Source organism: Leucopleurus acutus (assembly GCF_964270905.1).
Source record: "Leucopleurus acutus genome assembly, chromosome: 20".
NCBI lineage: Eukaryota > Metazoa > Chordata > Mammalia > Artiodactyla > Delphinidae > Leucopleurus > Leucopleurus acutus.
In genome coordinates this window covers 13,103,448-13,116,899 of record NC_139162.1, presented here as the reverse complement: position 1 = coordinate 13,116,899, position 13,452 = coordinate 13,103,448, and the positions used below count along the sequence as shown (strand labels likewise).

Here is a 13,452-nt window from a genome sequence, read left to right as displayed (position 1 = left end):
GTGATTGTAGAGGAGGGATAGGTGAGGCTGGTAGTGGTCAAGTTATACTGGGCCAGGAGTAAGAAGGAATTTTTTCAGATGAACTGAGGAAGACTGGGGTTCTAGGACTGCAAGCGTAGAAAGGACAGAAAGAATAATGATAACTTCTGGGAATCCCATAGTTCAGAATGGCTGGAGTTGAGGGTATGAAAGATCAGGGGAGAAGGGGTGTTAGATCACACTACTATAGCTGATATTAAAGAATCTGGATTTTACCTTAAAGGAAATGAGAGGCTAATGGATAATTTTAATCAGAGAACTCAAAAGATGAACTCTGGTTGTATAGAGAAGGGCTACACTGAGGGGGTTAGTAGGCCAGTTAAAAGGCAAGAGTTTTTGGATGGGAGAAGATGGGATATATTTGAGATATTTATTTAGAATAATGACAAGATTTGGGTGTGGGGAGTGAAGGAAAATTCTTTTTTTTAATTTTAATTTTTATTGGAGTATAGTTGACTTACAGTATTGTGTTAGTTTCAGGTGCAGAGCAAAGTGAATCTGTTATACATATACATATATCTACTCTTTTTTAGATTCTTTTCCCATATAGGCCATTACAGAGAATTGAGTAGAGTTCCCAGTGCTATACAGTAGGTCCTTAATAGTTATCTATTTTATATATAGTAGTGTGTATATGTCAATCCCAATATTCCAATTTATCCCTCTCCCCTGCCTTGCCCCCTGGTAACCAGAAGTTTGTTTTCTACGTCTGTAACTCTATTTCTTTCTTGTAGGTAAGTTCATTTGTATCCTTTTTTTTTTTAAGATTCCACATATAAGCAATATCATATGATATTTGTCTTTCTCTGTCTGACTTATGAAGGAAAATTCTTCCTTCACAGTCAAGCTCCTTTAAAGTATAGTCTAAGTTTATTTAATCTACTTACTCTTCCATTCATCCTTAAAATTTTTAAAATCAAAGCTGTCTGTTTAGTTAAATAGTCAAAGGTAGTCAATCTAAACAAACAAGCAGTCCCCCACAAAGTCCCTTTCTAAAGTCCTACCCATTACCCAGAGACAATTCTTTTACCTTTTTCTTATGGTAATTACCTCCATACTTTTAAGCTATTGAATTGCTTAAAATTGCCTGACCTGTTAGTTTTAGATACTGTATAATAGCTTTATACTATAGAGGGTAAGGAATGAACTCTTACACCCTCTTCCTGATCCCAATCCTCCCAATATAGTCAAATCATAATGTCATTAGATACTCAGTATTTACGTTATTGATTATGTAAAAATACTATATATAATGAGCCATAAAGAATATATTTCTTTCAATTTTTAGTTTGTCATATAGTTAACAGTCATTTATTTTTTTATTTTATTTTATTTTTTTTGCGGTACGCGGGCCTCTCACTGTTGTGGCCTCTCCCGTTGCGGACCACAGGCTCCGGACGCACAGGCTCAGTGGCCGTGGCTCACGGACCCAGCCGCTCCACGGCATGTGGGATCCTCCCGGACCGGGGCACGAACCCATGTCCCCTGCATTGGCAGGCGGACTCTCAATCACTGCGCCACCAGGGAAGCCCAACAGTCATTTATTTCATAAGCCTATTTTCGATATACCCATTACTAATTAATCCCCCATCTCTTCACTGGAAAAGCAAATCTCTCAAAATGTTCAAATGCTTCAAGTGATCTCTCAGGTGAGACATTCCTCTTGGAGTCTTCCGTCTTCCTGCTTCAGTCAGGACTGGTTGCCATCTAAGCCTCTGCACAGGTGTCATCCTTCACCATCATCCTTGGAATTCCTTTGCTTTTTCTTAGGCTGATGCACTAATTACTGGATTCTTTAGTTTTCTTTGTCTTGCTGTATTCCCTCATTTTGGTGAAGCACATCCTCTAGTAGCTTTATGAGAAAACATGGATGGGTAGTAAATGTCTTGAAAAATTTTATGTATGAAATGTCTATTTTGTATTATCTTGACTAAATATAATTTTTCCTCAGAATTTTAAAGGCACTGGTCTACTCTCTTCTAGTTTCCAGTAATGCTAATGAGAAGTATCATATTACTCAAACTCCCAGTACTTTAATTATTATTCTTTTCTCTGAAAGCTTTTGAGATCTTTTATTTACTCCCAGGGTTCTTTTCACAACGCTAAAATTGGTCTGGGTTATCTTTCCATCCATGGTGTGAGGCACTCATGGGCACTTTTAATCTAGAAACTCATCCTTCAGTTCTTGGAAATTTTCTCATATTTCTCATTCAGGTTTTTTCCTTTTTTTGGAGTGGCTAATATATACCAGGCGCCACTCAAGACAGGTGTGAGCAACGAAGGGCAAAGTCCCTGCTCTCAAGTAGTTTACACTGTATGAAGGAGAGAAAGATAATATGCAAATGATCAAATAAATAGATCAGGTATTGAGTGCTGTAAAGAAAATTAAGCTAGTATAAAAGAACCCAAGTGACGAGTGAGGGGGACAAGGAAAATGAACATCCTGAAAAGGTGACTGTTCCATGATGAACAGCAAATGCAAAAGACCTAAGTCAGGCACATTCTGTGAATATCTGAGGGATAGCGAGGAGGCTGCTTGTGGCCTAAGTAGAGTTATCAAGGCGGACAGTGGTAGAAGAGGCCAAGGAGCAGGTCTCTACTCTCTGCATGTGTTGTAGGCCACTGTTAAGGACCTGGGAGTTTAATAAGTGAGAAAAAAGCTTCTGGGGTTTTGGGCAGAGACGTAATATGACCTGACTGTTGGAGGAATCATTCAGGCTGTAGCATGGAGTACAGACTGTAGAGGGACAAGGGCAGAAGAAGGGAGACTACTTAGCAGGCTATTAAAGAAGCACAAAAGAGAACTGACGATGGCTTGAACCAGGGGGTACCAGTGAAAATGGTCAGATTCAGGACACATTTCAAGAGGAGCGCCAGACAGCAAGGCTGCTAACAGACTGAATGTGGGATATAAGAGGACAAGAGGACTCAAGGTTTTTGATTTGAGCAATGGGAAGAACTGAGATTGGGAAGACTGTAACAACAGAGGTTTAGAGGTAGAAAATCAAGAGTTCAGTTCTAGAAATGACTGTGAGACAGCATAGAAACATGTAATCAGCACTTGGAGTCTGGAGTTTGTGGAAAGGTCTGTTCTGGATAAAAGACAGGAACCACAAATTGTCAGTCAGCAGGGCAGCATCAATTGTTCCTCTCCAATGGGAGTCATGGCAACAGTCTATGTAGCCATCTGGCGGTATCTTCTCTCCAAATGACAGCTCAGGTGTGAGAAGACAACACTCTCAACAGGCACTGGAAGAGGTAGTTTTGGCTTAGAAACCTCAAGCCCCATGCGAGCCATTATCTGTTGAAACAGCCCTCTGGGCATAGTTTCCAGGATCCCTGCAAGGAACACACACACCCAGGTACAAGAGTCACCACATTCAGGGAAACCTATAGTATGGCACCCCCAATGAGTATTTATAATTCATCTATAGTTCTCCCCAATCCATATAGAATTTACCAATCAGGGTCATTTTTATCTTAAGTAATACTGCCTTGAACCTTAGTTGGTATTTTACCCTTACTAGGTCACCAGGGAACTGAGCTACATAGTTAACAGGATTGAAATTCTCCTGAAGGGGAAAGAAAGGTTTTGTTAACTGTTTACTCACAGGGCTATTATGAGCTGCTATAAATGTTCCTTACATGTATAGACAGATACATAAGCATTTCTGTGGGGTAAGTACCTGGAAGTGAAAAGGCCGCATTATATACTATGCCTAAATTCCGCTTTACTAAGTAATACCCAACAGCTTTCAAAGTAGTTACACTAATTTACATTATCACTATCAGTATTTGAAAACTCCGTTATTCTAGTATATGTGCTGCCGACACGATCACGAAAGCTCCCTTATTTTATATTCACAGTAATGCTTGGTATTAACACTGTCGGTCTTTTGAGTTTTAGCAATTCTAATGGTGAATGTAGATACTAGTATCTCACTCAGGTTTTAATTTCCATTTCCCTGATTATTAATGAGGATGAGCACCTTTCCATTTATTTGTAGATCATTCAAGTATCATCTTTAAGATATGGATGTTCAAGTATCTTACCCATTTTTCTTTTCTTTCTTTCTTTCTTTTTGTTTTTAATTAAGGGCTTATCCTAAATTTGTCCATCCAGTAGTTATATTGTATTTTAAGGAACAATTTCTATTTTTAAAAAATTCAGTTTATTTAAACTAAAACAACAACAACAAAAACCAGCTCACCCATTTCTCCCACCTCTGGCAGCCACCAATCTGTTCTCTGTATCTATGAGCTTGGTGTTTTTTTTGTTTTGTTTTTAAGATTCCACATAAAAGAAAGATCGTATAGTATAAGTCTTTGTCTGACTTATTTCAATAGCATAATGCCCTCGAGGTCCATACATGTTGTTTCAAGCGGCAAGATTTCCTTCCTTTTACGGCTGAATAATATTCCATTGTGTGTGTGTGTATGTATGTATATGTATACACACATTTTCTTAACCATTTAACACTTATATTGTTTCCATATCTTGGCTGTTGTAAATAATGCTGCAATGAACATGAGGGTGCACATATCTTTCTGAGTTAGTGTTTTCATTATCTTCAGATAAATACCCAGAAGTGGATCATATGGTAGTTCTATTTTTAACTTTTTGAGGAACCTCCACACTGCAGTGGCTGTATCAATTTGCATCCCCACCAATAGTACACAACGTTTCCCTTTTCTCCACCTCCTCACCAATACTTGTTATTTCTAGTCCTTTTGATGACAGCCATTCTAACGGGTTTGTGGTGACATCTCGTGATTTGGTTTCTCTGATGATTATCTTTTCATGTACTTATTGGCCATCTGTATGTCTTTTTTGGAAAAGTGTTTATACAGATCTTCTGTTCATTCTTTAATTGGGTTTTTTTGTTTGTTTGTATGAGTTGTATGAGTTCTTTATACATTTTGGATGTTAGCTCCTTATCTGATATTTGATTTGCAAATATTTTCTCGCATTCAGTAGGCTGCCTTTTAATTTTCTTGGTGGTTTCCTTTGCTGTGCAGAAGCTTTTTAGTCTGATATAGCCTCGCCTTATTTTTGCTTTTGGTGTCACATTCAAAAAACCATCACCAAGACCTATGAAAGAGCTTACCGCCTTTTTTTTTCTAAGAGTTTTATGGTCTCAGGTCTTGAGTTAATTTCTGTGTCTGGTATAAGGCAGTGGTCCACTTTTCTCAATACCATTTACTGAAGAGACTGTTCTTTTCCCCACTACATATTCTTGGCTCCTTTGTTGTAAACTGACATATATGCATGGGTTTATTTCTGGGATCTATATTCTGTTCCACTGATCTATGTGTCTATTTTTATGCCAATACCATATTGTTTTAATTACTATAGCTTTGTAATATAGTTTGAAATCAGGGCGTGTGATGCCTTCAGCTTCCTTCTTCTTTCTCACGATTGCTTTGGCTATCTGGGGTCTTTCATGGTTCCAAACAAATTTTAGGATTGTTTGTTCTATTTCTGTGAAAAATGTCATTGGAATTTTGATAGGAATTGCACAGAATCTGTATATTGCTTTGAGTAGTATGAACATTTTAACAATACTAATTCCACCAACCCATGAGCATGGAATATCTTTTCATTTATTTATGTCTTCTTCAATTTCTTTCAGTAATGTCTTGTAGTTTTCAATACACAGGTCGTCTTTCACCTCCTTGATTAAATTTATCTTCTCCATTTTTCTATTCTGTTGTCTTTTCTTTCTTTCTTTTTTTTTTTAAAATTTATTTTATCTATTTTATTTTTGGCTGCGTTGGGTCTTTGTTGTTGCGCACGGGCTTTCTCTAGTTGCGGTGAGCAGAGGCTACTCTTTGTTGCAGTGTGCGGTCTTCTCATGGCAGTGGCTTCTCTTGTTGCGGAGCACGGGCTCTAGGTGCGCGGACTTCAGTAGTTGTGGCTCGCAGGCTCTAGAGCACAGGCTCAGCGGTTGTGGCGCATGGGCTTAGTTGCTCCACAGCATGTGGGATCTTCCCAGACCAGGGCTCAAACCCGTGTCCCCTGCATTGGCAGGGGGATTCTTTTCTTTTTTTAATAGTTAAGACTTTTTAATATTTATTTTATTTATTATCTTGTATTTTTGGCTGCGTTTGGTCTTCATTACTGCATGCAGGCCTTCTCCAGTTGTGGTGAGCAGGGGCCACTCCTCACTGGGGTGCGCAGGCCTCTCACCGCGGTGGCCCCTCCTGCCATGGAGCACGGGCTCCAGACCTGCAGGCTCAGTAGTTGTGGCTCACGGGCTCTAGAAAGGCTCAGCAGTTGTGGCACACAGGCCCCGCTGCTCTGCAGCATGCGGGATCTTCCCGGACCAGGGCTCGAACCCATGTCCCCCTGCGCTGGCAGGCGGATTCTTAACCACCGCGCCACCAGGGAAGCCCTGTTGTCTTTTCTTTGTTGCTTTGTATGAATTCTTCATATATTCTGCACGTACTGTCAGATAAGGATTAAAATATTTTTTCCTTCTCTATGGCTTGTCTTTTCACACTCTTAATACTATATTTAATGAAACAAACTTTAATATAATCTGATTTATCAATCTTTTGCTTACTGCTTTTTGTTTCCCATTTATTAAATCTTTGCTTATCCCACATAGTCTCTTATGTTATCTTCTAGAAGTTTTATTATTATACTTTTCACCTTTAGATCTATAATGCATCTAGAATAGATTTCTGTGAATGGTGTGCAGTAAGGATTAAGATTTTTTTATTCGAGTGTCTATCTATATATGAGTCTGTTTTTGGACTCATTCTGTTTCACTGGTCTACTTGTTGACCCCTGTGCCTCTGCCACACTGCCTTAATTACTGCTACTTTAAGTCTTCAATCAGGTGGTGAAATTCTCTCTGCTTGGTTCTTTTCAAGACTTTTGGCTATTATTCGTCAAAACTGTGTTCCCATGTAAATTTTAGAATCAGCTTACTATTTTTTGAAACAACAAAAATGGGATCGTACAGAATCTATAATTTGGTAAGAGCTGACGCCTTTATAATATTGAGTCTTCCAACTCACTAGCATAGTATATATTAATATATCTCTTCATTTATTTAGGTGTTCAAATTTCTCTGAGTAATATTTTATAGTTATCTGTAGAGATATCTTACATACTTTTGTTGGATTTATTCTTATGTATTTGATGCTTTATATGCTATTTTAAATAGTTTTACTTTTAAATTCACTTGGCTTCCCTGGTGGCAGAGTGGTTAAGAATCCGCCTGCCAATGCAGGGGACACGGGTTTGAGCCCTGGTCCGGGAAGATCCCACATGCCGCGGACCAACTAAGCCTGTGTGCCACAACTACTGAGCCTGTGCTCTAGAGCCCGCGTGCCACAACTACTGAAGTCCACACACCTAGAGCCCGTGCTCCGCAACGAGAGGAGCCACGGCAATGAGAAACCCGCGTGCCGCAACGAAGAGTAGCTCCTGCTTGCTGCAACTACAGAAAGCCCACGCGCAGCAATGAAGACCCAACACAGTCAAAAATAAATAAATAAATAAATTTATAAAAATAAAAATAAAATAAAAACTTTAATGGGAAAAATTATAATGCATTCCATCCCAACCCAAGTGTATTAGTTTGGTAGGGCTGCTGTAACAAAATACCATAAACTGGGTGGCTTAAACAACAAAAATTTATTTGCTCACAAATCTGGAGGGTAGAAGTCTGAGATCAAGGTGTCAGTAGTACCAATTTCTTCTGAGGGCTCTCATCTTGACTTGTAGATGTCCGTCTTCTCCTGTGTCTGTGCCCTAATCTCTCTTTATTAGAACATCAATCTTTCCGTTTTCTGTGTACTATTTGTCCCCATTTTCAGCGGTGTAATATCCTTTGGAGATCAGCTTCTTTCTCCACCCCTCTGGAGCTTCTTTCTGGGCTTCCTCTCTGTCAGATTCAGTCTATTAATAGATTTTTGAGGATTTTTTCCTAATCTTTTGCTTAATAAATAATGCCATAATAATGCCATAACAAGTATCATTTTAAGTTGAATGCTTTATAAAGAAGTTTTTCTTATTTATATTCCTATCCATAGGCTAGAGCAGAGTTTAGCAAACTTTTCCCGCAAGGGCCAGAAAGTAAATTTTTTAGGCTTTCAGGAAACTACAGTCACTGTTGTGACTACTCAACCTTGCCATTATAACATGGTAAGCAGCTACAGTATGTAACTGAATGAGTGTGGCTGTGTTCCAATAAAACTTTATGCATAAAAACAGGCAGTGGTCTGGATTTGGCCAATGGGTAGCCATTGACTGGTGGGCTAGAGAATGCTTAAATCTTCATATGCTTGTCAATACTGTATATTTATCAAATTTTTAATATTTGTTAATCAGATGGATAAAAACAGTGCACTCATTTTTCTTTTAATTTTCACACTTTATGAAAGAATTGAAATTTTTGTTGTTTACTGGACATCTTTTTCTTTCCCTGTGAATAGTCTATTTATGTCTGTTTTCTATGTTTATTAACAGTACTTTCTATTAAAGAATGTAGTCCTTTTCATCTGCACTGCAAATATTTTTTCATAATTTACATAATATTTTTGAGGAAAAAACCCTCAAATCTCTTTTTTGAGTTTTTTTTTTAAAGATTTTTTTTTCTTTGATGTGGACCATTTTTAAAGTTGTTATTGAATTTGTTACAATATTGCTCTGTTTTATGTTTTATGCTTTGGTTTTTTGGCCACGAGGCATGTGGGATCTTAGCTCCCAACCAGGGATTGAACCTTCACCCCCTGCATTGGAAGGTGAAGTCTTTACCACCAGGGAAGTCCCCTTTTCTGAGGTTTTAATGCAATCAGATTTATAAATCTTTTTTTTTTCTTTAAATATTTTTTGAGGTTGTATCATGTTTTAAAAACCCTACCCTCTGTTCATGTTTTCTTCTACTACTCTTGTGGTTTTATTTTTACTTTAAATCTCTGACCTATCTAGACCTTCTTTAGAATAAGTAGTCAACTTAGGCAGCCAACCTGCTTCTCTATTCTTGCAGTCTCCCATTCAAACTATCAAATAATGTGGACACAGAATGATTTCAGATATATAACTACTCCTCTTTTGAGACACAACTCAAGTATCATCTCCACTATTAAGTGTTTCCTGACATCAACCCACCTGGGCAAAATTCACTCTTGTGTCCCCATTGTACTCTTACAAGTTTCTGCTGAAGCACCTGGTACTTTTTGCACAGATTTGATTTCACGTCACTCTCCTTTTAATGTCAGACTGTATGTAATATGGGGAGATATACAGACACTGAATGTATTACAAATATATATATGACACATATATATGACATTGAATGTATTAATCGTAGTTATCTCTGGAGTTCTTATCTGCTAACTCTAATATATGCCTCTATCTTCAAGGTGCTTATTTGTGTGTCTTTAATTTCTACCACAGTGTTTGGCACACAGTAGATGACTGTATGATGACTAAATGAAACCACTTTAAAATACAAAACTCTACAATTGTAAGCCTGACATGCAAAGAAACAATTTCATATGGTAGCTGTAACTGAAGAAAAATTTAAACTTAAGTATATTAATATTATTTGGCAGAGCCTACTGATTTCGACAATAGAGGAGTGAGTAGGTGTAGATTTACCATAAATGAGGTTAACCACCCTCTTGTTGAGATTAAGTGAATTTAAGAAAACATTATGCTTCCCAGAACAACAGGAAAAGCGTCCCAATATCTATCATCATATATATAAAGCATGTAAGGTGACTTATGGAAAATCCATACTTACATGATTGCAGTCTGAAGAAATTTCATTTTCAGGCTAAAAGGAAAAAAAAGAAGAGATGATATTAAAAAAAACATCCTCTCAAGTTTTCAAACACCACCAAAATAAACTCAAAACAAGAAATCTGAATATTCAACTGAATATACTACTTCAATATGAGGAGTAAAATGGGGCTTATACATCTTTTAGATTGCTGAGGAGAAATATACCAGAAAAGGATGAGACATAGTCCCTTCCCAATCAATGGTACAATCTGGAAATTGGGAAAATGGAGAAGGATGTACTAAAGACATGAAGCAAGAGTGACAGAAGGATCCTTACATAATACTTCATAATTCTGAAAGCTGAAGAGGATCAGGCACAATACAGGTGCCCTCGCTTTAAAGAAAGTTAGATATCTGGAAAAAAGAAGGCTTACTAAAGAGGGCAAAAAAGGTCTGACAATGATTTAAAAATTAGTCTCACATGTCACCATTAGGGGAAGTGAGGTGGTGGGTACATGGGACCTCTACGTCTATGTTTGTAACTTCTTATGAGTCTATAATCTTGCAGGTCTATGATTAAAAATACAAAGTTTAAAAAAACAGAAATTATTTATATATTCCCATGAATACATTTGCTCATAAAGCCAGGTACATATAACAGAGATAAAATGAACTTTCAATTCTGTGACAAAAAAGTAGACTAGGTTAGGCCTTATATTGAATACCTTTGCCATACACTTCTCCTTTAATTTCCTTGTTCATGCCGTTAAAGGAGATACAATTGTCATAATGTACGCCATAATAAAGCACTATTTCCTTTGAGATTCCATAGTACTCCAACCTGCTCAAACAAAGTAAATTGTGTCCCCTCTATGAAATATTCCTGACATAGGCTGTAAAAGATGCCACTTTCAAAATAAAAAGATTCTCCCTATTCAAGGATAGAAATAAGGCAATACAGAAAACAGTAAATATTAACAAATTAAGCAGACACACCTAGCATCACTTTAGGAAGAAAAAGGTCTCCAGGGAACTATTCATTCCACTACATTATTTAGCAGGCATTAATTCTAATGTACAAACTCATTTTTGTACTTTCTTATAAAATATTATATTAAAATTGACTTTAATTAGATTGCTAGGCCATCGTGCGATTATAACACACCACTTCTGAACTTTCTCCTTCCTTGTCTAAGTAAGAATAGATATTTTAATGTCTTTCTGAAGTGTCTTCCTAAATCTCAGAAGTCAGCCTCCATACTATGAGTTAATCTAGCTTAACTCTGTTCCCTTCACTGAAATTCCAAGTGCTTAACTTATAGCCCTTAACAGTTTATTTGCAAGAATACTTTATTTTGTACAGGCAGTTTTCTACCTTATCCCCTTTTAATCTATCCTTTCAATTTTTTCCAATCAATCAGTAATTCTAGCTCTTTCTCAAAGCACAGACGGCAATTAATACCATTAGCATCTCTACTTGTGTTCATTTCTATTAAATGATAACTTTGGATTAAAGGGGCATTCTTGAAAGAAATTCAGAGCATTGGAGAATCTTCAAAGTAAAGTAGTCAAAGAAGATTTAAGTTACCCATGGAAAAAAAGCATTGCCATGTTTTCAGTCCATAGGACTTAAATCAGCAAATTAATGAGTGTTTTAACGTCTTACTTTCCTACAGTGATAGAATGGATTATTTCCCCCAGTTTTCTACTTTTCTTTAATACAATTTGATATCCAGATCCTTCGCCCTGTAACTCTGCATAGTCTCCTGCTGTGGAATGAGTATATACCCTGCTCCACTGATGTTAGGTTAGGCCACTGACTTGCTTTGGCCAATGGGATTTTAGCAGGCATAATATGAGAAGAGGCTTTAAATGTGCTTGGGTGGTTTGGCTTGTACTCTCGCACTCCTGACATTCCTGATGCGAACAACACGTACAGAGAACTGCTAGTACAAGGAAAAGGAGAGACACGTGGAGCAGACCTAAACATAACCTGCAGCCCAGCGCACAGCCACCCCAACTGACCTGCGCAGCCATGAGCAAGAAGAATAAATATTTGCCATTATAAGCCCTTGAAATTTTGAGGGTGTTTGTAATGAAGAAAAAAATGACTAATAAGCCCATCAGGCAAATGAAATAAGAAAAATCTCAAAACCTTTAAGTTGTAATTGGTAACTGCAATGGTTTAATTTAGTGAATTATATTAGTAAGTACAGAATACTACACCTTCTATGAAGGAATGACACAGTCCACAGAGACATAAGTGAACTGCAAATGTGGAGGTCAGTGTTTGGTTTTCATCTCTCTCGCTGTATCAGTTTGCAATTGACAATAAACTGGCTTATTTTTTTTCTTTCTAGATTTAGTTTTTCTACCCACAGAGAGAAGACAATATAGGAGTGCCATAAGAACAAGGTTATGATGTTAAGCCACTGAGACTCACTGAACTGAACAGCTATAAATAATTTCTAAGTGTAATTATGAATAATTACTCTTATAAATTTAAAAGAGCCTTTAGAATCAAAGGACAAAGTAGTGGTTCAGAGGAACAGAAAAGAGACTTGCAGAATATAAAATAGAAAGTAGTATACCCAAACAGTGGGAACATGAATAATGCCAGCACAAACTAACTTTAGAGAAAGTATAAAGAGAAAATGCTATGGTTTGGCACTCAGCCATTTGATAAGAAACTAAAAGACAGAAATTTCAAGGAACAGAAACAAACATGGGTGCTGACACAGGTCTGGTTCTGAGCCTACACCATGGCCATGAGGTCCCAATCAAGTCACTTCATCAGACGTTATCTATTTCCGCAAATCTGTAAATACAGATAGGCTTGATGATCTTTAATCTTAGAATAAGAATAGTATGAGGACTAACACCAGAATTACTAAGGTGAAAAAAGGCTGAGGATTTTTTCCTTTTATTAACAATCAGTGAAATAATACTCTGAAATGATCCCAAGAAATCAATCAACAAGTAAAAACTGAATAATTATGAAGTACCCAAAACTGTGCTAGGCATTGTTGTGGGATACAGAAGAAAGGTAAGACACAAATTGTCCCTAACCTCAGGTAGTTTACAATCCAGTTATAGAAATAAAATGGTGAAGTCAAGCAAGTGAGCAAGAGCAGGGACTTGAGCTAGGCCTGAAGGTTTAGACAGAAGAATGATTTCCAAAGGGGATGCAAGTTAGATGATCCCCTGGGGATCAGGAAGAAAATAACGGACCTCTCTTTTTTGAAAAGCTCATGCTTTAATTTAGACTTTAATGTTTTTGTAATATATGTTAGAATAATTAATATTTTATGAATATATATCTACTAGAGTATGCTTAGTAATTTTTTCAAATGGTAAGAACATGATCAAGATAGAAAACTGAGAGTTGAAACCTTTCTTCTCACCAGTTTAGGAGTCCTATCCCCATCCCTACCCCTTCAAATCAGAGGCAAAGCGAAGGTTCCTAGCTGTGGAAGCAGTAAATTAGAAGCTAAGCTTTGCCACATTATTAGCTGCTCTCTATTACTCTGGAGATAGAAATCTGGACTTTGAAAAGACTCTTACATCAAGTGTTTCCTCTTTGGAATTAAAATAACTGTCCTCTTAACAACAGAAAACAGGGAGGAGAAAATTTTATGAGAAGCCTCACAAATAACTTTGTTAAATTAATG

At 37.2% G+C, this 13,452-nt stretch overlaps 1 protein-coding gene across 2 annotated transcripts in view; it reads right to left on the bottom strand.

The window, feature by feature from the left end:
* The window catches only part of GLG1 (golgi glycoprotein 1), a gene marked incomplete at its 5' end in the record, with an annotated part of 149,908 nt that overhangs the window by 55,814 nt on the left and 80,642 nt on the right, over positions 1 to 13,452 (bottom strand). For both annotated transcript variants that reach the window (XM_082863213.1, XM_082863214.1), the window contains one exon: positions 9,801 to 9,833. In XM_082863213.1, the coding sequence (XP_082719339.1) occupies positions 9,801 to 9,833 (33 nt within the window). The remainder of the gene's footprint in view (positions 1 to 9,800; positions 9,834 to 13,452) is intronic.